The 24,462-nt window shown below is 41.1% G+C and overlaps 2 protein-coding genes across 3 annotated transcripts in view; one reads left to right on the forward strand and one right to left on the reverse strand.

The window, feature by feature from the left end:
* Positions 1-10,392: 10,392 nt before the first annotated feature.
* dap3 (death associated protein 3) lies at positions 10,393-21,911 on the reverse strand. Of its 2 annotated transcripts, none has more exons than XM_035765925.2 (13): positions 21,740-21,911; positions 21,432-21,555; positions 15,848-15,961; positions 15,519-15,620; positions 15,325-15,433; positions 13,587-13,679; positions 13,359-13,489; positions 12,462-12,542; positions 11,707-11,871; positions 11,446-11,505; positions 11,260-11,349; positions 10,931-11,048; positions 10,393-10,848 (listed from the first exon to the last, which is right to left on the reverse strand). In XM_035765925.2, the coding sequence occupies exons 2-13, from the start codon at positions 21,492-21,494 to the stop codon at positions 10,763-10,765; spliced, it is 1,212 nt and encodes a 403-aa protein (XP_035621818.1). In that variant the 5' UTR covers positions 21,495-21,555; positions 21,740-21,911; the 3' UTR covers positions 10,393-10,762. The 2 variants fall into 2 exon arrangements, with proteins under 2 accessions (XP_035621818.1, XP_035621819.1); XM_035765926.2 differs by having other exon boundaries at positions 21,432-21,473; positions 21,740-21,910.
* Positions 21,912-23,306: 1,395 nt separating this feature from the next.
* Positions 23,307-24,462, forward strand: part of LOC118383326 (histone-lysine N-methyltransferase ASH1L-like) — a 53,809-nt gene continuing 52,653 nt past the window's right edge. Inside the window, exon 1 of the mRNA XM_052513579.1 lies at positions 23,307-23,763. The gene's annotated coding sequence lies outside the window, so the exon portion shown is untranslated. The remainder of the gene's footprint in view (positions 23,764-24,462) is intronic.

The following is a 24,462-nucleotide window of genomic DNA, read 5'->3' on the forward strand; positions in this document are numbered from 1 at the left end:
CCATTTCCTCTGTGAGTACTCTCTCAAACAGCTTCCCGACATGACTGAGGAGGCCGATTGGTCTGTAACTTGTGACGTTGTATGGGTCTTTGCCAGGTTTGTGGATCATTGTGACAACTGCAGATTTCCAAGGTAGAGGAAGTAGCCTTCCGTGAGACATGCTGTGAAGAGGTTGGAAAGAAGGTGCAGGTATTCGTCAGGTGCTTGTTTGATGAGTGTGCTGTCAATGTTGTCTTCCCCTGGTGCTTTGTTTTTTGTTTTTTCCAGGTGAGTCTTGATTTCTTCAATGCTAACAGAGCGGGTGAATGGATGGTCTACTGGTGTCGGATTTGAGGTGTATTTCTCTGCATTTCTCTGTCGACGATGGTTTTCCAGTCTTTGTCAAAGAGAGGATCGTCGGGACAAGAATTAACATTTTGTGGTTTCTGAATAATGTTGCTTTTGTTTCGTTGTCTTCGATGAGTTGGTTTTGATACTTTAGCACAGGTATGATGTTATTGGTTTTGTCTCCATTGATTGTTTTGATTTTTTGCCAGAAGGTCCGGGGGTTGGTGACTGTACAGTGCCTTGCGAAAGTATTCGGCCCCCTTGAACTTTGCAACCTTTTGCCACATTTCAGGCTTCAAACATAAAGATATAAAACTGTATTTAATAATAATATTATCCCTCATTATAATAATAATTTTGCACGCCCAATTTTTCAGTTTTTGATTTGTTAAAAAAGTTTGAAATATCCAATAAATGTCGTTCCACTTCATGATTGTGTCCCGCTTGTTGATTCTTCACAAAAAAATACAGTTTTATATCTTTATGTTTGAAGCCTGAAATGTGGCAAAAGGTCGCAAAGTTCAAGGGGGCCGAATACTTTCGCAAGGCACTGTATCTAGCTGGTGATAGAAGGCAGTCCACTGTTTCTGTTTGTGGAGGGTGAGTTGATGTCTGATGTGATTCTGCAACCGATTAACTTCTGTTTTCAGGTTGGGTGCTCTTGTTCTAATAAAGTCTCTCCGGATCTTTCTTTTCTGCTTGATGAGACTGAGGATATGTGGTGGGAGTTGTTGTTGTGGTGGTCTGGTGGTAAGTGAGATGGTCTCTTCCCGGGCCTGGATGAGGATACTCCCCATTCTCTCCGCCAGCTGGTCCAGATCTTTGGGGTTCTGCGTTGTTACTGCAATATTTGTTATCTTGTCTGTATTGCAATTTCTGTATTTTTCCCAGTCTGCATCACCCACCTGTAGCACGCGCTCCAGCAGGTATAACTCTCTGGTCACCCCCAAAACCAATTCTTTCTTTGACCGCCTCTCCTTCCAGTTCTCTGCTGCCAATGACTGGAACGAACTACAAAAATCTCTGAAACTGGAAACACTTGTCTCCCTCACTAGCTTTAAGCACCAGCTGTCAGAGCAGCTCACAGATTACTGCACCTGTACATAGCCCATCTACAATTTAGCCCAAACAACTACCTATTTCCCTACTGTATTTATTTAATTGTATTTATTTATTTTTCTCCTTTGCACCCCATTATTTTTATTTCTACTTTGCACATTCTTCCACTGCAAATCTTCCATTCCAGTCTTTTTTTGCCTTTACCTCCCTTTGCTCACATCGTATATAGACTTGTTTCTACTGTATTATTGACTGTATGTTTGTTTTACTCCATGTGTAACTCTGTGTCGTTGTATGTGTCAAACAGCTTTGATTTATCTTGGCCAGGTTGCAATTGTAAATAAGAACTTTTTTTTTTAAATTGGTCAGTCCATTGATACCTGCCATTGGTCAGTTCCTGCACTGTCCCACGTTGTTTATAGCAAAGAGACTTACAGATTTCCGATGTGGGAAAAGTAGCTCATGTTAAAGTCATTTTTAAAATTGAATTGACCTTTCCTCAACTAGACAAGTCAGTTAAGAACAAATTGTTATTTACAATGACTGCCTACACCGGCCAAACCCTGGGCCAAACCCTGGGCCAAACCCTGGGCCAATTGTGCACTGCCCTATGGTACTCCCAATCACGGCCAGTTGTGTGTGTGAATGCCCACTGCCCCATTATGTAATGTCTGCTAAAATGTTTTATTTGGTTCTTCAGTGATAGATTAGGTTCACTTTTATTCAACACAAGTAAATACCAACAAAATCCAACTGATCACATGGAATGTGCACTGGCAACATGATGGAGGGTGAGGGGGGTTCTCGAACACTTAAAGAGATTGTCAGCAGATGTGGTTGCAAGTGTTCCATTTAAGAAAAGGGAAATTGTCATATTTAAAGAGGAACTGGGTTGGAGAGGCCTATGCTGCCACCTACTGTATTAACAGCAGAGGTGTAGGCATACTGACAAATAAGAATACACTATTTTCCCTTATATCATAGCACATGGACCAAGAAGGCCTTTTTTTCTAATGTGGAATTGTACCTTACATGGTGTAAAATACACATTGATTTAATTGTATATCACACCAGGGGCAAATCTGGTGTTTTTAGATTGAATTCAAGCTATATTAGATCAAATCCAGATATTTAACTATTATTTTAGCAGGTGACCTAAATCATACATTCGATAAGTTTGACAGACTTAGTCATAAAATCTAAAGAGGCTGAAAAATGTCATCTCTACAAATTATCTACAGGACACCTGGAGATTACTAATCCCAACTACAAATTACTATTCCTTTTTTTTCTCTAAGTAAGAAACGCTATTCAAGAATTGACTACATGTCTTTCTCTCCAAAAATACATTCAACAATTTACTGGATAAAAAAGATGTGATATACAGTTGAAGTCGGACGTTTACATACACTCAGGTTGGAGTCATTAAAACTCATTTTTCAACCATGCCACAGATTTCTTGTTAACAAACTATAGTTTTGCCAAGTCGGTGAGGACATCTACTTTGTGCATGACACAAGTAACTTTTCCAACAATTGTTTACAGACCGATTATTTAACTGCAGTGGGTCAGAAGTTTACATACACTAAGTTGACCGTGCTTTTAAACAGCTTGGAAAATTCCAACAAATGATGTCATGGCTTTAGAAGCTTCTGATAGGCTAATTGAACTAATTTGAGTCAATTGGAGGTGTACCTGTGGATGTATTTCAAGGCCTACCTTCAAACTCAGTGCCTCTTTGCTTGACATCATGGGAAAATCAAAAGAAATCAGCCATGACCTCAGAAGAAAATGTAGACCTCCACAAGTCTGGTTCATCCTTGGGAGCAATTTCCAAACGACTGAAGGTACCACGTTCATCTGTACAAACAATAGTATGCAAGTATAAACACCATGGGACCACGCAGCTGTCATACCGCTCAGGAAGGCGACTCGTTCTGTTTCCTAGAGATTAACATATTTTGGTGTGAAAAGTGCAAATCAGTCCCAGAACAACAGCAAAGGACCTTGTGAAGATGCTGGAGGAAACGGGTACAAAAGTATCTATATCCACAGTAAAACGAGTAGTATATCGGCATAACCTGAAAGGCTGCTCAGCAAGGAAGAAGCCACTGCTCCAAAACCTTCAAAATGTCCTCTGGTCTGTTGAAACAAAAATAGAACTGTTTGGCCGTAATGACCATCGTTATGTTTGAAGGAAAAAGGGGGAGACTTGCAAGCCGAAGAACACCATCCCACCTGTGAAGCACGGGGGTGGCAGCATCATGTTGTGGGTGTGCTTTGCTGCAGGAGGGACTGGTGCACTTCACAAAATAGATGGCATCATGAGGAGGGAAAAGTGTGTGACTATATTGAAGCAACATCTCAAGACATCAGTCGGGAAGTTAAAGCTTGTTCGCAAATGGGTCTTCCAATGACGCCCAAGCATCAACATATTTTTTCAAACAGCACAGGCTTCATAAAATCACGAATAGCAATTAAATAATCACTTACTTTTTGAAAATCTTAATCTGTTTGCAATCCAAAGGGTCCCAGCTACAACATGCATAGGCATTTTGTTAGATAAAATCCTTCTTTATATCCCAAAAAGTCTGTTTAGTTGGCACCATCGATTTTGAGTAATCCACTCGTTCAACATGCAGACAAAGGAATCAAAAAAGCTACTGCTAAACTTTGTTAAAACAAGTCAAACTACGTTTCTATACAATCCTCAGGTACCCTAAAATGTAATTCAACTACAATATTTAATACGTAAAGAAGTATATTCAATAGAAAAGTAAAATTAGCAAGTGCGCGTCCTCTTCTTCGCGGGCACACAGACTGATTTCCAAGTGTGACTCCCGGTGCCAACACTACAAATTCTTCCTGTTTGGGAAGAAACAAGCTTGAAACCTTGAACAAATACTTTTGACATCTAGTGCAAGGAATTGCAATCTGGGAGCCGGATTTAACATTGTCCCTATATCGTTGTAATGGAAGAGCATGGGATCTAAAAACAATCTATTCTGGTTGGTTTTTCCTCCTACCATATCAATTCTGCTATAGTCTCGTGCATTATTTTTAAAATTCTACAAACTTCAAAGTGTTTTCTATCCAATGCTACCAATTATATGCATATCTTGGCTTCTGGGTCTGAGTAACAGGCAGTTTACTTTGGGCACGTCAGTCAGACAGGAAGTGGAGAAAATAGGGGCCTAGCCCTAAGGTGTACATTGGGGTGGCAGGTAGCCTAGTTGTTAGAGCGTTGGGCCAGTAACCGAAAGGTTGCTAGATCGAATCCCCGAGCTGACAAGGTAAAATTCTGTTTTTCTGCCCCTGAATAAGGCAGTTAACCAACTATGCCATCATTGTAAATAAGAATGTGTTCTTAACTGACTTGCCTAGTTAAATTCATGTTTTTTTTAAACATTAGGGGAATGATAATCTCATACTCTGCAAAAAGTTAAATCTGATTTAGAAATTAAAATGAAAGAATCACAATCTTAGAAAAATACCATAAAAAAATAATTACAAGGTAAAGAAGAAAATAACATTTCTGAATTTAAGCAGGAATACGATCTTTTACTTTTGAAGAGAGCCAACAACTCAAATAAAGCATACTACTTAATGGAAAATAATCCGGGTAAATATCTCACAACAAATACACGCTAAACCAGTTATAATTGTAAAAGATAAAGATACAAATTCATGTTAATTAGAAATAACAATTCAAATAATGACAATTTTAATAACTTCTTAGGGCTGCAATCCCATTAACGGGATTGATATGACAACAGCCAGTGAAAGTGCAGGGCGCCAAATTCAAAACAGAAATCTCATAATTAAAATTCCTCAAACATACATGTATCTTATACTGTTTTAAAGGTAATATTGTTCTTAATCCCACCACAGTGTCTGATTTCAAATAGGCTTTACAGCGAATGCACCACAAACAATTTAGTTAGGTCACCACCAACTCACAGAAAGATTCAGCCATTTTTCCAGCCAAAGAGAGGAGTCACCAAAAGCACAAAGAGATAAAATGAATCACTAACCTTTGATGATCTTCGTCAGATGACACTCATAGGACATGTATGTTTTGTTTGATAAAGTTCATATTTATATTTAAAAAATCTCAGTATACATTGGCATGTTACGTTCACTAGTTCCAAAAACATACGGTGATATTGCAGAGAGCCACATCATTTTACAGAAATACTCATAAATATTGATAAATACAATTGTTAGACATGGAAATATAGGTATACCTCTCCTTAATGCAACCGCTGTGTCAAATTTCAAAAAAAATTTACGGAAAAAGCAAACCATATAATAATCTGAGACGGTGCTCAGAAAATAAATAAAATCATCCGCCATGTTGGAGTCAACAGAAATCAGAAATCACATTATAAATATTCCCTTTGACGATCTTCATCAGAGTGCACCTCCAGGAATCCTAGTTCCACAATAAATGCTTGATTTGTTCGATAATGTCCATTATTTATGTCCAAGTAGCTACTTTTGTTAGCACGTTTAGTACACAAATCCAAACGCTCGTCCAGGTCCATCCGAACGTCGGATGAAAACTTTAAAAAGTTATATTAAAGGTCGAAGAAACTTGTCAAACTAAGTATCGAATCAATCTTTAGGATGTTGTTATCATAAATCTTCAATAAAGTTCCAACCGGAGAATTCCTATGTCTGTAGAGAAGCTATGGAACGCAGGTCGCTATCATGTGAAATGTGCTCAGATTTCCCACTTCCTGTTTGGATTTCTTCTCAGGTTTTTGCCTGCCATATGAGTTATGTCATACTCACAGACATCATTCAAACAGTTTTCTAAACTCAGAATGTTTTCTATCCAATACTAATAATAATATGCATATATTAGCAACTGGGACTGAGGAGCAGGCCGTTTACTCTGGGCACCTTTCATCCAAGCTAATCAATACTGCCCCTGCAGCCATAAGTTTTAAAAGCTTTATGGAAATTGATATAAATCAGAATTAAACAGTTGGACGAATCCTATAGCCTTCTTAGACTCAACAACCCTGAAGCAATTATCAGCAGATGAAAAATAAATCACTAAAAACAGAGACCACCAAAAAGGAAATATTAGATTATTTTAAAACATTCGCTTGGAGAAAAAGCACCAGGAATGGATAGCTTTCTCATTTAATTACCTGCTGAATGGACTTATATTTTTATTGTCCAGGTTCATGATCAGATGTAGCTTTGGTAGTTTTCTTTAAACAATCAGTATATATTAAGGATTTTGTCATGCCCTGACCGTAGAGATCTTTTTATTCTCTGTTTGGTTGGTCAGGGTGTGACTCGGATGGGAAACTCTGTTCTTTAGTTCTATGTTTTGGCCAGGTATGGTTCTCAATCAGGGACAGCTGTCTATTGCTGTCTCTGATTGGGAATCATACTTTGGCCACCTTAAGTTTGTGGGATGTTGTTTTTGTACAGCTCTTGTAGCCTACAGAACGGTACCTTCGTTTTGGTTTCACTTTTATTTTGTTGCTGGTTCTCATTCAAATAAATACGATGACCACAAATAACGCTATGCATTGGTCTCCTTCAAACAACGTACGTTACATCTTTCCTGTTTAAGATGATTCGATACGTAGGCCTATCTATATACATGGGCTCCAATAGGACGCATAAATTATGTTTTAGTTTGAAACGATACGGTTTGATTAGAGAACAAATGAATGATGTTCAGTTTGATGCGATATGATTTTATGCACTAACATTTGTTGCATAAACACATTCATTTCCCATTCTAAATGAATATCTGCTGCTGGTGGAGATCATGGGCTAGGCCTCTCTGAGCTGGATCTGTGCGTGTGTGCGTGTAAATTATGTATGTCTCTATAGGCACCTGAGCTGAGCAATAATGGAGACTAGGAATCTACCACCCCACTCAATGTGGTCTCCGCGCATTTGGTATTATTCTGTATGTAAATCCGAGACACTGCATTTAGTATGATATGCAGAGGCGATTTTAGCATGTAAATCTTGATGGTTGAACCAACAAAAAATGCTTTAGATGCATGACAGCAAAGTCACTACACAACACTAAGCAATACACAAATTGCACTATATAACGGTGACAAACTGTTAAAGCATAAAAACTACTACATAAAACTGTCCCAACAGCAGAGCTTTCTTTTCAGCACAATGGAGTAAATCATTATCACTGCTACACCTGGCTATCAGTGGAGCCTTGTCTGGCAGCGACACAGTTAATTCATTCTCATTTACTGCCTTTAAAAAAACATAGCTGTTATGGCTGACTTGCTTAAACAAATGTGGTTTCTACTGACAATTGAGTTGTACAAACTATGGCATAAGGGGACAACGAGCGGATAAGAGGCAATCCGTAATTTCGATTACGACATTAATGAGCGATCTAGGACTGACGTAGTCAGTATAGCTATTTGTTCAGCACTTTTGAAATGTACAGCCACAGAATTCAGAACATGGGCCGTTCTTACAGCATTCTCCCTGTACACCAAGTCAGTACCGTAGGATAAAGGGGGCATATAAGCAGACAATGAAAGCTCTTACAATATTCAATGATTACATTTCTCTAAAACAGGCTATAAACATGTGCACCACCAAGTCAGAACAGTAGGGGGGGAAGGGACCAAAAATATTAGGGTGAGTCACATGGGCTACTAACAGCTTACTACACAAAATACACCTAGTAGTACTTTCTTAGCTACAGTATACATTTCTCCCTGGCATTTTACATCATTTATGCAGCAGCAAACAAGACATTTTTGGACTCCCCTTGTTGTGCCGTGCTCACTTGAACAGGAAGGTGGCGCGGCGGTCCTTTTGGGCAAATTTTTCATCAAACTTTGTCATCAAAGTCTGGCATTCTCTGGATTTATGGTGCTTTCAAGACAATTGGGAACTCGAAAAAAAACAAGGTTGAATCATGACGTCAGTGATCTTCAGGTCGGAGCTCTAGATAGAGGCCCGAGTTCAGAACTTTGAATTCCGAGTTGAACGACTGTTCAAAACATTTTTTCCCAGTCTGAGCTTGTTTTTTTTCAGTTTCCAGTTGTCTTGAACTCATTAAAGTCTGAGATTTCCAAGTTTCCAGTAGTTTTGAACGGGGCAGAAGGCATGTTGGATTGACAGCATGGCCAATGTATTCAAACTTTTCTGGCATATGGTGTTGAATGTTTATCCTTTTAAGCTTGGAATTAGAGACCCTTAAACCCAGACTTGGACCAAACACCCTCTCCACTGAATAGCAGGCTAGTGATTGCTTTGCAACGTTTGCAGTTAGCCACCGATTCATTCCAAACCACTCATTGTTGAATTTGCAATTTAAAACTTGTTGTATAATGTTTATGTCAAATGGCCGATGAGCACCAATACATTTTTATCTAGAATTTATCTTCATACGACAAGGATTTGCTAGCAGATTGTCACTGTGATTCATGAAGACTGTTTGTCTAAAGTATGATGTTGACATGATCAGTCCAATCAAAGCTACGGTAGACATAACGTGATTTGACTAATTATCTTTGGCCAATGACATTGAGCCTTCTTGGATGGCCACTTCTAATGTAACTCTATGGCAGCACCCATGGGGCTTGAATGTGAGGTCTCCCTGAGTGACAGAACACTGAGCCAATCACAGCACAACTAGAGAACATTACCAACCCCTAAGCTTTGTATTTTCCGATGGCTACTCCACCACCACAGAAAGTACTGAGCTAGGCTGAAACACCTGCATTTTGAAGCTGCCTTACTCAAGAAAGCAAAAAAAGAGACCATGTTTGTATGCGGATTTATTAACTCAATTTTTATATATATATTTTTTAAATATTGTTTGCAAACTGATATGTATTAATGCCAAAATAACATGCAAAACAGGCTCTGCCCCACCTGCCCTGAATGACGGGTCACCACTGATATGTTACGTTTCCCAATGTGTGTATTCATTTGTGGATGTCCATCATACATTTCGATTGATATGTTACAAATTGCAGATTTTAATTTAGAATAGAAAATGAAACAAATCTTAGTGCATCGATTTACATTGATTCATTCTCTAATCAAGTCGCACCAAATTGTTTCAAATGAAAGCGTATCATTCCTGTATCATATGGAAACCAAATATCTAGATATACGTATCAAATCGTCTTGAATGGGATAGATGCACACCCCTAATATTTTTATTTAGCTGACGAACACTTGCCACGAATATTGAAAAATAATTTGGGAAATATTATCACCCTATAACTTAATTATTTATTTTTTAAGTAATCATTTATAAGTGGAGGTTGGGAATGCAACAATCAGTACAGAACAGAGGCATCCTGAACAGAGGTCATCTTTGTCTAATATGTTAGTATGCTAATTAATTTTCTCTTTGCAGACCGAGCTCTACGGTTGGGGTCAGGTTGTCTGGGCATCAAACACTGAGAATAAAGATGCTCAGAGGCTCATCCTCCAACAGGATGGCAACCTGGTCATCTACACCACACAGGACCATCCCATTTGGGTAAGTAACACTAGCCGTTGCAACAATACACTAAAAGGTCACCTCACCCTCACTGACAAAGGTACCCTGGAGCTCTACAGAGAACGAGAGGTGATCTGAACATCATTGCATCCTCATACCCGTCTACTGTAACATCGACCGGCCCAACAATGCACAAAGAGGTCACCTCACCCTCACTGACGAAGGTGCCCTGATGCTCTACAGTCCCAGAAATGTGGTCTGGTGCTCTCGTGAGGACACTAGTAATGAGGCAGAGTAACATCTTCACTTGACCATACCGGTCTACATCTACCACTAAACTGTATTCAAAAGCCTTGAGGCTTTTTAACCCTTTGATTTGGTCAAATAAAAATGTATTGACTTTAAAAGAAGTTGTTTGTTGTAATTAAGTGCATTGTCAGATACTGTCTATATTCAAAGGACAAACATCACTACTAACTTTTCACCATGAAGAGAATAGCTTTATTGGCTCATAATAGAACATGAGATCTGACTGTTTTTCATGTACATTTTTATTATGAAAAAGACACTATCATGCATCACAACAGAATAATTTATGGAGGGACACACACATATACATGGATTATAACATTGCAGTTATGTATGAGTCTGTATTGGCGGTTGTCCCATAGAGAATGATAGAGGCCGCTAGTGGCCTTGATGTTGCGTGGGCAGCACCATCGAAGGCTTCCACCATCTTATAGTAGTCAAAGTAGTCAACTGAGTGGGGATTCCTATGGGTTGTAGCCTCAATGGCGCTGCCCATGCTGGCACAGATATAAAGACGAGTCCTCTATCTATCTCTATGGTTTGTCCATGATTATGGGTGTGTGTGAGTGGGAGGGTGTGGGCCCACGTGTGATGTTACAGGAAGGCACACAGTCTCTCCAGTACAGAAGGGTTTCTGTTGCTGAGGAAGATCAGTTCTTTCTTCCCTTCCTCTGTCTGACCTTTATAGAGAAATCTCTCAATCAGTTCAACATGTCATAATCTAAACCATCACAAACAGTGGTGAAAGTGAATATCTCTTACTGTGTGGGTGTTGTAGCCAGTGGCGGTCCAGGTAGTAGAGGTAACAGCTCTCAAACTCCTTCTCACTGTAGAGGGAGACTGGTACTGGGACAAACGGGTCCATGCTGTCAAAGCCCTCCTGTAGGAGGAACACATAGGATAAGGATGTTTTTAATAGGTGCACTTCTGTTTCTATTTGACTGATGATGCATGTAAACACATCAGAAGGGTCTTGTCCAAAAACATCTAGATCATTCCCTTGTTAGCCCAGATCAATAGACACCAAGGGTTAGAGGTAGTTTTTGGACTGGACATATAACATTAACCAGGATGTAATCATGACTCCTGACCTCTCCCAGCAGCTCCTGGGGCAGGTAGGCAGAGCTTGGAGCGTAGAGAGATCCTGTCTGAGACAGAGTGGCGATGACCGCCCCTCCACACTGAGGAGAGAGAGATAGGGGTGGTGGTGTAAATCACAATCATGTCATTTTCTAATGTCTTTTAGACACAGAGAATAACCACCATGCAGTTCTCACCCAGTCATTGTTGATCATCTTCCTCAAGTTATGAACCAACGTCAACTCCTCTGGAGCCACCTGACAGACAGGGGAGAGGAGAGAGAGACACAGAAAAAGTAGAGAGTAGGGAAAAGAGGATGAAATGGAGGGGAGAGAAAGAGACAGGTCAGTTAAGTAAGAAATCTTTACACAGAAATTACAAAGACAAAAATGGAAGCAATAGAAATCAACATATATTTTTTTATAGATCCACAGTGAGGTGAATGAATGTATTAGTACAGGGCTCTTGTCCTCCTTCTTGAGTGTGGTCCTTCCCCAGAGACCGTTGACTCCATCAACAGCCACAGCCAGCCTGAAGCCCCCCTCTGTCCCCCCAGCCTGTAGCCTCAGCTCCTTTAGAACTGCCCCCACCACATCACTGCTGCTCTTCACACGAGACACTCCCTGGGGTGAAAAAAACACAGCTTAACAATGGTACATGGTATGAGATTCTTAAGAGAAGTGCACTGAACCAATTATGTTTCAGAACTGGAGCCCAGACGCAAGGCGTCCACATGATTCCCAGCCAAAACAGGTCGGAACAGTTTGAGCATATATTATGACATTGTGATGTTTGTGTTCATTTTTTTCTGGAAGCAAGCCAAAGTCGGTAGCTGAAGTCTACGCCCCTTCGTTGGTGATTGGTAAACAGTAGGGATTCTGCAATAAAGTCTTTGTCATTCAACAAGAGATTACTTGTTTTCATGCACATTTTTTCATAGAAAAATACTGCACAATACATCTTAGTAAGATATACAATTGCATGACTAAGATCTCCTTGGCAAAAACGTCATAACAGATTAAGTTATTTTAGATTAATTCTGACTACGGCATCTCAAAAATGGACAAACAGCATTATTAACACTATTAACATTTTTCAAGTGAAGGTCTTTTAAGGGAGCATGCGAGCACACTCATTCGGTTCGCCTAGCCAAGTTCGGCCAAACTGAAGGATGCTGACGCCTTAATAAAGGGCACGTTGACACTGGACTCACCATGTCCACCAGCTCCCCTAGTGGCCGTCCCTCCTCAGTGCTCTCTCTCTTAGTCCACACGTACCGCTGCCTCAACTTGATCTAAAACAACAAGGCGAGACAGTCACAAATACAGGATGCCTCAAGGAGTAAAAATATGCTTAACAACTGTGTGCAATAGTATTTCAAATGACATCTCTGTACCCCACACACACAATTATCAGTCAGGTTCCCAAGTAAAACAATGAATTTCAAGCACAGATTCAACCAAAGGCCAGGGAGCTTTTCCTATGGTTCACAAAGGGCACCTATTGGTAGTTGGGTAAATATACAAATAAAACAGACATTGAATATCCCTTTGAGTATGGTGGAGCTATTATTGATGTTTGAGGTAAATCCAACACAACAGACACATCACTGAGTATCATGTCATATTTTAAAGAATGGTGGGGGCTGCATCATGTTATGGGTATGCTTGTCATCGGCAAGGCCTCTTGAGTTAAGGAAAAAATGAAACAGACACTGGGAAACAAACAAAGCCAAATATACACTGGAATTGCTTACCAAGATGACATTGAATATTCCTGAGTAGCCTAGTTATAGTGTTGACTTACAATCAGCTTGAAAATCTATGGCAATACTTGAAAATGGCTGTCTAGCAATGATCAACAACCAACTTCACAGAGCTTGACAATGTTTTTAAAAATAATAATAGGCAAATATTGTACAATCCAGGTGTGCAAAGCTCTGAGACTTACCCAGAAAGACTCACAGCTGTAATTACTGCCAAAGGTGATTGACATGTATTAACTCAAATCATAATATTATTAAAAAAATAAAACGTTTCTTCCACTTTGAGAACTTGTTTGACTGGCACTGTACCTGGAGCTCACTATCTATCTGAGGAGGAGGAGCTACCTTGGAGAGGAAGTGTTCATTGGTGGTTCTGAAGTTGCGTAGCCAGTTGGAGGCCTGTATTGGCTGGTCAAAGCGGGAGGCGTGGTAGGAGGAGGGCAACAGCTCCTTACAGTTCTTCACCCACAGGTGGGCTATAGAGAGGAGATTATTATCACAATCATTATTATCATCATCATTATTTTGTGTGTCTGTGTATATGCCATGTCGGGGTGTGTGTGTGTTACTCACCATCTGGTATGTGTAGTACTAGCCATCCCTGTGTGGAGCAGTAGTGGACAGTATGACAGAGAGACATGGTCTTCCCACTGCCCTTCACACCATCTACACAACCAGTCAAGGTCACCAACATAATTCAACACAATACAGGTAGACAACACAGGTCATAGAGAGGTACGGGGATAACTGTGTGTACAGTTGTGGCCAAAGGTTTTGAGAATGACACAAATATTAATTTCCAAAGTTTTCTGCCTCAGTTTGTATGATGGCAATTTGCATATACTCCAGAATGTTATGAAGAGTGATCAGATGAATTGAAATGAATTGCAAAGTCCCTCTTTGCCATGCAAATGAACTGAATCACAAAAAAAAACATTTCCACTGCATTTCAGCCCTGCTACAAAAGGACCAGCTGACATCATGTTAGTGATTCTCTCGTTAACACAGGTGTGAGTGTTGACGAGGACAAGGCTGGAGATCACTCTGTCATGCTGATTGAGTTCAAATAACAGACTGGAAGCTTCAAACTGAGGGTGGTGCTTGGAATCATTGTTCTTCTTCTGTCAACCATGCTTACCTGCAAGAAACCACGTGCCGTCATCATTGCTTTGCACAAAATGGGCTTCACAGGCAAGGATATTGCTGCCAGTAAGATTGCACCAAAATCAACCATTTATCGGATGATCAAGAACTTCAAGGAGAGCGGTTCAATTGTTGTGAAGAAAGATTCTGGGCACCCGAGACAGTCCAGCAAGTGCCAGGACCGTCTCCTAAAGTTGATTCAGCTACGGGATCAGGGCACCACCAGTACAGAGCTTGCTCAGGAATGGCAGCAGACAGGTGTGAGTGCATCTGTATGTACAGTGAGGCGAAGACTTTTGGAGGATGGCCTGGTGTCAAGAAGGGCAGCAAAAGAAGCCACTTCTCTTCAGGAAAAACATAATGGACAGACTGATATTCTGCAAAAGGTAAAGGGATTGGACTGCTGAGGACTGGGGTAAAGTCATTTTCTCTGATCAATCCCCTTTCCGATTGTTTGGGACATCCGGAAAAAACAGTCAACAGTAAAGCATTCTGAGACCATTCATGTGTGGGGTTGTTTCTCAGCCAAGGGAGTGGGCTCACTCACAATTTTGCCTAAGAACACAGCCATGAATAAAGAATGGTACCAACACATCCTCCGAGAGTAACTTCACCCAACCATCCAGGAACAGTTTGGTGACGAACAATGCCTTTTCCAGCATGATGGAGCACCTTGCCACAAGGCAAAAGTGATAACTAAGTGGCTCGGGGAACAAAACATTGATATTTTGGGAAACTCCCCAGACCTTTATCCCATTGAGAACTTGTGGTCAATCTTCAAGAGGCAGGTGGACAAACAAAACCCCACAAATTCTGACAAACTCCAAGCATTGATTATGCAATGCTTATGATTATGCAAGAAGTTAATTGACAGCATGCCAGGGCGAATTGCAGAGGTCTTGAAAAAGAAGGGCCAACATTGCAAATATTGACTATTTGCATCAACTTCATGTAATTGTCAATAAAAGCCTTTGACACGTATGAAATGCTTGTAATTATACTTCAGTATCCATAGTAACATCTGACAAAAATATCTAAAGACACTGAAGCAGCAAACTTTGTGGAAATTAATATCTGTGCCTTTCTCAACATTTTTGGCCACGACTGTATATTAAATGTGTAAAGGTACACCGAGGTGTGATCAGATGTAACTGGTAGGGTAGGATACAGAGTAGGTAGCGCAGGGTGGGCTTGCTGTAGTCAGCTCTCTTCAGGTGAGATATCAGCTCCAGAGCAGGCTGCCTCACCATCACACAGCCCTCGTTAAACGTCTTCACCTGGACACGGGTACAGACAGTCAGTCATACTGTAATACACACACACACACACACACACACACACACACACACACACACACACAACCTGTTGTTGGTATCGTGGAGGCAGGCCATGGGGGAAGACAGTGTGGAAGTGGGAGGGGGGCACAGTGTAGTACTGCCCTAGGTGCTGTTCTGACTGACAGGCCTGGGGACAGAGAGAGATGAAACATCAGTACCCTCCACAAAAAAAAATAGATCACTCCATACTAAAGTTATTTCTAGAGACAATTTCTGCCAGGCACCAAATGTAGCTCTATAGAGCTATGAAAGGCTACAAGTCATGATCTGGGATCAGGCTATGGTGGATTTTTGTAGGTCTACTCTGTAAATCCTAGTGCTACAGAATAAAGTGTGGTTGATTCTTCCACCTACCGGGTCGTTCTCCTGTGTTCTGAAGACGGAGAATGTCTCCGGTCTCGTCTCCATGCCAACCGCCTCCTGCTGCTGGCCACACCCACTGCCATGGAGCGGCCGCACCTGCGCTACCTGTCCGTGACATCATCACATTCCACAGGTAAGAGGCAGGTGTAGAGCGTCTATCATAGTCCAAAACGTGTACGCCTAAGTACAGCAGTGTTCTAAAATGTAGGACTGTTAGAATGAACTACAGTACAGTGGTGAAGCACAAAACACAATTTTACTAGTACCAGAAAGACATCTCCAGAAAGACATGTACTGTATATGTATAGTGCTGACTTTTCAAAATGCATTGATCACATGGAAACTGACAAACCCAATGCAGCCAAAACCTCCATCTAAAACGCCAAACGATTCTCAAATGCGATACTAGAAAAATAAAGATCTTTACTTTTATATCACATCAAAATAATTTAACAAATGCAAAATATACACATACTGTACACCACAGGAGGATGGTGGCACCTTAATTGGGGAGGACAGGCTCGTGGTAATGGCTGGAATGGAATAAGTGGAATGGTATCAAATAAATAAAACATGGTTTCCATGCGTTTAATGCCATTCCATTAGCTCCTTTCCAGTCATTATTATGAACCGGCCTCCCCTCAGCGACCTCCACTGCTGTATATTTGTATTTAACCAGTTAGGCTAGTTGAGAAGAAGTTCTCATTTTTAACTGCGACCTGGCCAAGATAAAGCCAAGCAGTGCGACGCAAACAACAGAGTTACATATGGAATAAACAAACATGCAGTCAATAATACAATAGAAAAAAGTACAGTGTGCGCAAATGGGGTAAGATAAGGGAGGTAAAGGCAATAAATAGGCCATAGTGGAGAAATAATTACAATATAGCAATTAAACACTGGAGTGATAGATGTGCAGAAAATTGGTGTGCAAGTAGAGATACTGGGATGCAAAGGAGCAAAATAAAAAATAAAAATAACAGTACGGGTGATGAGGTAGTTGGATGGGCTATTTACAGATGGGCTATGTACAGGTGCAGTGATCTGCTCTGATAGCTGGTGCTTAAAGTTAGTGAGGGAGCAGCAAGAGAGACATCATTGATGTATACAGAGAAAAGAGTCAGCCCAATAATTGAACTCTGTGGCACCCCCATAGACTGCCAGATGTCAGGACAACAGACCCTCCGATTTGACACACTGAACTCTGTCTGAGAAGTAGGTGAAACAGGCGAGGCAGTCATTTGAGAAACCGAAGCTGTTGAGTCTGCCGATAAGAATGTGGTGATTGACAGAGACGAAAGCCTTGGCCAGGTCGATGAATACAGCTGCACAGTATTGTCTCTTATTGATGGTGGTTATGATATTGGGATTCGAAATGGTCGGTGATGTGTTTAACTTGGCTTTCGAAGACCTTAGAAAGGCAGGGTATAATAGATATAGGTCTGTAGCAGTTTGGGTCTAGTGTCTCCCCCTTTGAAGAGGGGGATGACCGCGGCAGCTTTTCAATCTTTGGGGATCTCAGACGATACAAAAGAGAGGTTGAACAGGCTAGTAATAGGGGTTGCAACAATTTCAACATCATTTTAGAGAGGGTCCAGACGGTCTAGCCCGGCTGATTTGTAGGGGTCCAGATTTTGCAGCTCTTTCAGAACATCAGCTGTCTGGATTTGGGTGAATGACAAATGGGGAAGCTTGGGCAAGTTGCTGTTGGGGTGCAAGGCTGTTGACCCGGGTAGGAGTAGCCAGGTGGAAAGCACGGCCAACCCTAGAACAATGCTCATTGAAATTCTCAATTATCATGGATTTATCGGTGGTGACAGTGTTTCCTAGCCTCAGTGCAGTGGGCAGCTGCACCGGCTTTATCACAGATGCAGTATTTTTCAGTGACAACACGTTTCTGGCAGCCTTCTTCCATTACACACAGGGGATCAGAGCATGCTTAATAGCACAGGTGGTCCGGTCCGGGTCTTCTGTAAACCCGCGCTATAATGTGGGAATACTAACCCTATAAAAAGGTGCTTAACAATATACAGTAGGGGGAAAAAGTATTTAGTCAGCCACCAATTGTGCAAGTTCTCCCACTTAAAAAGATGAGGCCTGTAATTTATCATAGGTACACTTCAACTATGACAGACAAAATTAGAAAAATACATCCAGAAAATCACATTGTAGGATTTTTAATGAATTGATTTGCAAATTATGGTGGAAAATAAGTATTGTACCTATGAAGTGTACCTATGATGAAATTTACAGGCCTCTCATCTTTTTAAGTGGGTGAACTTGCACAATTGGTGGCTGACTAAATCCTTTTTGCCCCAATGTATGTATGTACACACACACACACACAGTACAAGTGTATATGTATATAGTACAAGTCAAATGTTTAGACACGATTACTCATTCAAGGCTCTTTATTTTCACTATTTTCGACACTGTAGAATGATAGTGAAGACATCAAAACTATGAAATAACACATGGAATCATGTGGTTACCAAAAAAGGTGTTAAATTATATTTGAGATTCTTCAAAGTAGCCACCCTTTGCCTTGGTGACAGCGTTGCACACTCTAGGCACTCTCAAACCGCTTCACCTGGAATACTTTTCCAACAGTCTTGAAGGAGTTCCCACATATGCTGAGCACTTGTTGGCTGATTTTCCTTCACTCTGTGGTCCAACTCATCCCAAACCATCTTAATTGGGTTGAGGCCAGGCGATTGTGTTTTGGCCAGGTCATTGATGCAGCACTCTATCACTCTCCCTCTTGGTCAAATTGCCCTTACACAACCTGAAGGTGTGTTGGGTCATTGTCCTGTTAAAAAACAAATGATAGTCCCACTAAGCTCAAACCAGATGGGATGGTGTATCACTGCAGAATGCTGTGGTAGCCATGCTGGTTAAGTGTGCCCTGAATTTTAAATAAATCCCCAACAGTGTCACCAGCAAAGCCCCCCCCACACCTCCATGCTTCACGGTGGGAACCACACAGATCATCCGTTCACCTACTCTGCATCTCACAAAGACATGGCGGATGCAACCAAACATCTCAAATTTGGACTCATCAGACCAAAAAGGACAGAGTTCTACAAGTCTAATGTCCATTGCTCATGTTTCTTGGCCCAAGCAAGTCTCTTCTTTTTATTGGTGTCATTTAGTAGTGGTTTCTTTGCAGCAATTCAACTTGGTCTTTTACCAAATAGGGTTACCTAACTGATTGGCTTAAATAAAAGACAGTACTGTGCAGCCGTCTTCATCGACCTTGTCAAGGCTTTCGACTCTGTCAATCACCATATTCTTATCGGCAGACTCAGTAGCCTCGGTTTTTCAGATGACTGCTTTGCCTGGTTCACCAATTACTTTGCAGACAGAGTTCAGTGTGTCAAATCGGAGGGCATGTTGTCCGGTCCTCTGGCAGTCTCTATGGGGGTGCCACAGGGTTCAATTCTCGGGCCGACTCTTTTCTCTGTATATATCAATGATGTTGCTCTTGCTGCGGGTGATTCCCTGATCCACCTCTACGCAGACGACACCATTGTATACACTTTCGGCCCGTCATTGGACACTGTGCTATCTAACCTCCAATCGAGCTTCAATGCCATACAACACTCCTTCCGTGGCCTCCAACTGCTCTTAAACGCTAGTAAAACCAAATGCATGCTTTTCAACCGATCGCTGCCTGCACCCGCATGCCCGACTAGCATCACCACACTGGATGGTTCCAACCTTGAATATGTGAACACCTATAAGTACCTAGGTGTCTGGCTAGACTGTAAACTCTCCTTCCAGACCCATATCAAACATCTCCAATCGAAAATCAAATCAAGAATCGGCTTTCTATTCCGCAACAAAGCCTCCTTCACTCACGCCGCCAAACTTACCCTCGTAAAACTGACTATCCTACCGATCCTCGACGTCATCTACAAAATTGCTTCCAACACTCTACTCAGCAAACTGGATGCAGTTTATCACAGTGCCATCCGTTTTGTCACTAAAGCACCTTATACCACCCACCACTGCGACCTGTATGCTCTAGTCGGCTGGCCCTCGCTACATATTCGTCGCCAGACCCACTGGCTCTAGGTCATCTACAAGGCCATGCTCGGCAAAGCTCCGCCTTATCTCAGCTCACTGGTCACGATGGCAACACCCATCCGTAGCACGCGCTCCAGCAGGTGTATCTCATTGATCATCCCTAAAGCCAACACCTCATTCGGCCGCCTTTCGTTCCAGTACTCTGCTGCCTGTGACTGGAACGAATTGCAAAAATCGCTGAAGTTGGAGACTTTTATCTCCCTCACCAACCTCAAACATCAGCTAGCTGAGCAGCTAACCGATCGCTGCAGCTGTACATAATCTATTGGTAAATAGCACACCCATTTTCACCTACCTCATCCCCACAGTTTTTATTTATTTACTTTTCTGCTCTTTTGCACACCAATATCTCTACCTGTACATGATCATCTGATCATTTATCACTCCAGCGTTAATCTGCAATATTGTAATTATTCGCCTACCTCCTCATGCCTTTTGCACACATTGTATATAGACTCCCCTTTTTTTCTCTGTGTTATTGACTTGTTAATTGTTTACTCCATGTGTAACTCTGTGTTGTCTGTTCACACTGCTATGCTTTATCTTGGCCAGGTCACAGTTGCAAATGAGAACCTGTTCTCAACTAGCCTACCTGGTTAAATAAAGGTGAAATAAATACAATTCAATAAAAACGCATTAAGGAAAGAAATTCCACAAATAAACTTTTACCAAGGTACACCTCTCGATTCAAATGCATTCCAGGTGACCATGTCATGAAGCTGGTTGAGAGAATGGCAAGTGTGCAGAGCTTTGAGCTTTTCATTGTTTTGATGTCATCACTATTATTCTAAAATGTAGAAAATAGTACAAATAAAGAAAAACCCTGGAATGAGTAGGTGTGTCCAAACTTTTGACTGGTACTGTATTTATTTTTGTATTGTTTCTCGCTGATATAAAAGCTAAGGAAGCGATGCATGTTAATGTTCAGACTGAGTGTTGGGGCTCTTAACTAAACATCCCCATACAGAAGATGCCTTCGTCCAATGACTTATGTGTAATGGAAATGAGAGTTGAGAGTCAGCACATAACAATTAGGTATAAGGGACTATAGTATTAGTGCAAGCCTCAAGCTCTCTTCAATCTATTAATCAATCAGACACTTACCGACAGTTGTAGCTGCTTTGTGTGATGTATTGTTGTCTCTACCTTCTTGCCAATTTGTGCTGTTGTCTGTGCCCAAAAATGTTTGTACCATGTTTTGTGCTGCTACCATGTTGATTTGTCATGTGTTGCTGCCTTGCTGTGTTGTTTTCTTAGGTCTCTCTTTGTGTAGTGTTGTGTTGTCTCTCGTCGTGATGTGTTTTGTCATACATATATATATATATATATATATATTAGTTTAATTCCAGCCTCCGTCCCCACAGGAGGCCTTTTTGCCTTTTGGTAGGCCATCATTTTAAATAAGAATTGATTCTTAACTGACTTGCCTAGTTAAATATAATAAATAAAGCTATTAACGTCATGGAATCTTGCACCATGGACTCACCGTTTGTCGTAATCTCAAGGATAGTCTGTGAAGGGCCATGGTCTGGAACATGAATAAATACATAAACCCAGGTCAGTTTACAGTTACACTGGTGCCATCTGTACTATTGCAGGGGCGACCTTCACTGTAAAATAATTATTATGTTATTAGGACGAGCAATGTAATCTAAACTCAATAGCTAGTTAACCTTGCATTAGCTAGCTAGATATCTGCTAGCAAGACACTGCACCATGCATCCTTGTTTTACAGTAACGTTACACTGCAGCAAGACTACAACAACTGTAGGTACACAACAATAATTTACCAACCAATTAATTCATCAAATTCCAAATTAAGATCCAAATAGGCAAGGTCATGTAGTTTTAGACGGTTCAGGGCTATTTTGAGAACACTGAAGAGTTGCACAATTTCGGTCGAACTGTCACCGTGCTAAATCCGTGGTAGTCGCCATTTTGGTTTGTAGACGAAGGATGTTACGTAGAGAGCTCAAATATGCGCATCGTTTGCCCAAATCCAGATGTCATCCACATTTCTTTTAGAGCTAGGTGGTCTTATTTAGAACCAGTCTGATTAAAAAATATATATATATATATATACACACAAAATAAATAGAGTCTACAGTTGGATAACCGAATGGTGGGTGATGAGAATAGTTGGCCTAAAATAGATTTAAGACAATGGACCTAGGATTTAGGCCTATAGGTTTGCAATGGTTATGACAGGAGGGGGGGAAAACCTCTATAAACATTCTCAGGAAGATTCTATGCAAGATGGTCCCATACATTTCAAAGTGGAGTATGCGGGAATGAAACCAAAAAATATATTGTTTTTATTTGTAAACATAATAATAGCCTTAGGCCTAATATTTGACATTCAACCACAATAATGCTCGATAGAGATCATTTTTCAAATGAAATACAATTTCTAAACAATAAAAAAAACAGTAGGCTTTGGCTGTATAGGCTTACAGTCTACTGGATCTCCCATAGCGCACATCAATCACCCTTCTCTCCCTCCCTTCTCTCCCGCCTCTTGGAGCTCCTGAAAGAGTGTGCCGTGTGTTGCTTTCAGCTTGTTTGAGACTGCTGTAACCTTCTACTCAGTGCTTCTACTACGGGCGCTTTCCGCTCAGAAGCCCCCGTTTTGTGAATGGGCTTCAGTCCGCTCTGACTTCAACCGTGCCCGGGTTGCGCAAGGAACGAATTCAGATATGCAAACAGGTAACTGCTTGGGAAAGAAGGGCCAAGAGAAAGCCAGGCTTGATATTTCGTCGCCATTTTGTTAGTTTTTTTTTTATATCATTATGTATTTCTAAATAATTTAGGCTATTTTGTGAACATAAGTTTTTAGCTACTTTTTAAAATCATTTAGATGCACATTGAACTGTTGAGGTATTTTATTATTTCGGCCAATTGCTCATATAGCTTCTGAATACATTTTCTCATGAAAGTTGCCTTTGCTAAGAGATTGCTGGCGTATGTGCTCATCATTTATTACGAGTGAAGCTCGCAACGATGCAATCTAATAGAAAGCCTAGCTGTCAACAATGTTTTGGGACAGAATGACGCAGCCTCGCGGGGGGCGTTCACCGTTCTCGAGCACAGTGAATGATCTGATCAGTCTGAAGGAAACAATGTAGCCGAACTTTCCCTTTTCCTGGCTGGCTGAGAAACAATTACAAAATAAACTAAACAAAACTGGCCCGCGAGTGATAACCCACCTCCCCCATTTTTTATTACAAAATAAAACAGGATTTTGTTTATGTAAAAACATTTTTTTTAAATGACAAGGAATTCAGCTGCACATTTGTTTAATTTAGGAAATATGTTCCCAAGCATACCACAAATTAAAAAAGGGACATGTATTTTGTATGTGATCATGTCTCAATGTAATCAAGGTATGAAATTATTGTTATTTTCAAAATACAATCAATTATTGGTATTAGTTGTGGTAAATTTGCAGCATTATTATAATTATGTCCCGGCCCATAACCATCGACTCCGCGGCTGAACCTAGTTGCCTTCGCCTGCAGTACTGTAAGTAGCTCTCCACCTAGCTGTCGAGACAAGTTACTACGGAGAATGCTGCTGTAGTGTCTTCAACCGAGCGCTATGAAAACCGCCGCGCAAATGTTGTTCTCTTCTGTATCCAGCCAGCCTATGCGTAAGGTTTTCTAGGAGGAGTAGGCCTAGCGACTTTAGTTATGTAACCAAACCAATATCTAAATACAGCGCATGATTGTTGACGGTTGTCGAGAGGATAGGACAGTATCACCAATCTCTCTTATCTTGTCTAATGTAGGCTAAACGCAGTTCTGGGACGCGCATGCTGGGTAAGTAGCACGAATATGTCTAATTTTGTAACATACCAAACCATCATGTTGTGTTAGTTAGTAAGTATATGCTAGCGTGCTGTATCACAGCGTTGCAACAATATTGCATCTATCATATCATGTATTATGGGGGTGTGGGACCAGGGTTGAATTTTCCCGGCACAGACTGTGATAATATTTATTAAGCCAATGTTGCTGACACAAGTATTATACGGCAGACAGAGGACAGATGAGGGCGAGGAAAGGGGAATGGACTCATCACACAAAAAAAGACTATCACCATAGAGAATTGTGATAACTGACAGACATGTAATAGTTTAATGGTTCAAGCCGTTGTGCAATTATATGTTTTATTGGCAGATGTTCTATGAAATATGCTATATGAATGACAACAACAACAATAGCACGTGTCATGTCATCACCTACGTTATGTGTGCACTGTGCGTAATGCCTACAAGCTACCATAGTTCACACGATGCATCGCCATTTGCAAAATAAACTAGTGCGTAATGTTGACATGACAGTGACACCGTGAACGCGGGTAGAGCACACGAGTGAGTCCGGTACTGGACATCCCTCCGCTCTAGATCAGCCAGCCAGTGTAGCGACCAGGGTACACAATGTACGACCCACCGACCAAGAGCCTGACGCAGCCAGTAATAACCGTGAAGAGAAGGGCAGAGAGTGTGCGTGTGTCAC

This window comes from Oncorhynchus keta, unplaced genomic scaffold (genome assembly GCF_023373465.1).
Source record: "Oncorhynchus keta strain PuntledgeMale-10-30-2019 unplaced genomic scaffold, Oket_V2 Un_scaffold_1315_pilon_pilon, whole genome shotgun sequence".
Taxonomy (NCBI): domain Eukaryota; kingdom Metazoa; phylum Chordata; class Actinopteri; order Salmoniformes; family Salmonidae; genus Oncorhynchus; species Oncorhynchus keta.